The 1,016-nt window shown below is 29.8% G+C and overlaps 1 protein-coding gene across 8 annotated transcripts in view; it reads left to right on the top strand.

Moving 5' to 3' along the window:
* Pi4KIIIalpha (phosphatidylinositol 4-kinase III alpha) overlaps positions 1-1,016 on the top strand; it is a 122,255-nt gene that overhangs the window by 93,589 nt on the left and 27,650 nt on the right. For all 8 annotated transcript variants that reach the window (XM_014422286.3, XM_014422290.3, XM_014422285.3 and 5 more), the window contains one exon: positions 676-805. In XM_014422286.3, coding sequence (XP_014277772.1) covers positions 676-805 — 130 coding nt within the window. The remainder of the gene's footprint in view (positions 1-675; positions 806-1,016) is intronic.

Raw genomic sequence — 1,016 nt, 5'->3', positions numbered from 1 at the left:
ACACGCCAAAAGATGGTCCCCATCCATGTCCCATTAATCTATGGTCAACTATCTACTATATAATAACAAAATAGTTATACTACTGCCAATAAAAAAATATTTTTACATAAGAATGAAGAGCTAAGGTTAATTACTTGCATTAAACCTGAACTCCATATTTTGCCACTTGCTGAATCAAAATTTCCTTTTTTGGAAATACTAAGTTATACAAATATGCATAATTACTAGTAGATATTCACAATTAATACAGAAAAGAACATGTAGCCAAGAATATGATGAATGATCCTAGGTAAATAAAAATGTTTAAGGTTTGTCCAAAATGATTGAGAGTGATTCTCAAATAACTTGCTATCACTCTTCTGCTCCTCCTCTCCATTGTGCCTTCCAAATCGATACAGCTAGTGTTCAAAGCCGTTTTCAAAAGCTAATGTATTACAAAACATCAAAACAACCAATAAAGTTACCAAGGTTACCAATAAATAATTAACCTTTACTTTTTTTGTACCTTTATTGACCACCACTCAGACTAACTTTCTACAATCTTAGGTTACTCAATATAAATATTTAATAATTACAATTTTGTACTTTTACTAACTGCCACATAGACTATCTTTCTAAAATCTATAATATACGGTCTACTATTAATCTTTTAATTTTTTTTTTGTTTCTTAAAAGGTGTGGAGAGAAAAAATGCATGTTTAGAAGCACTTAGTAAGATTAAAGTTCAACCTGGCTGCTATTTACCTTCCAATCCAGAGGCTATGGTTTTGGACATAGACTACAAAAGTGGAGCTCCTATGCAGAGGTATTATTATTGTAATAACAGATTATAATTGTTTTGAGGTCAACAATTTTAAGAATAAAAATACAATGATAGTTGCCATCACGGTAGTACTATTGCAGTTGGTCTGGAATGATAGTTGATAGTATAGGGTGTTTTTTTAAGCCCGATAGAACTTGAAATTGTAAAAAATAACACAAAAAATTAAATTGTAATCAAAATTTTTTTTTTATTC

This window comes from Halyomorpha halys, unplaced genomic scaffold (genome assembly GCF_000696795.3).
Source record: "Halyomorpha halys isolate HHAL.00 unplaced genomic scaffold, Hhal_1.1 Scaffold364.1, whole genome shotgun sequence".
In the NCBI taxonomy this organism is placed as follows: Eukaryota; Metazoa; Arthropoda; class Insecta; order Hemiptera; family Pentatomidae; genus Halyomorpha; species Halyomorpha halys.
Note: the sequence above shows the minus strand (reverse complement) of the source record. Positions and strands in the feature narration are given on the sequence as shown.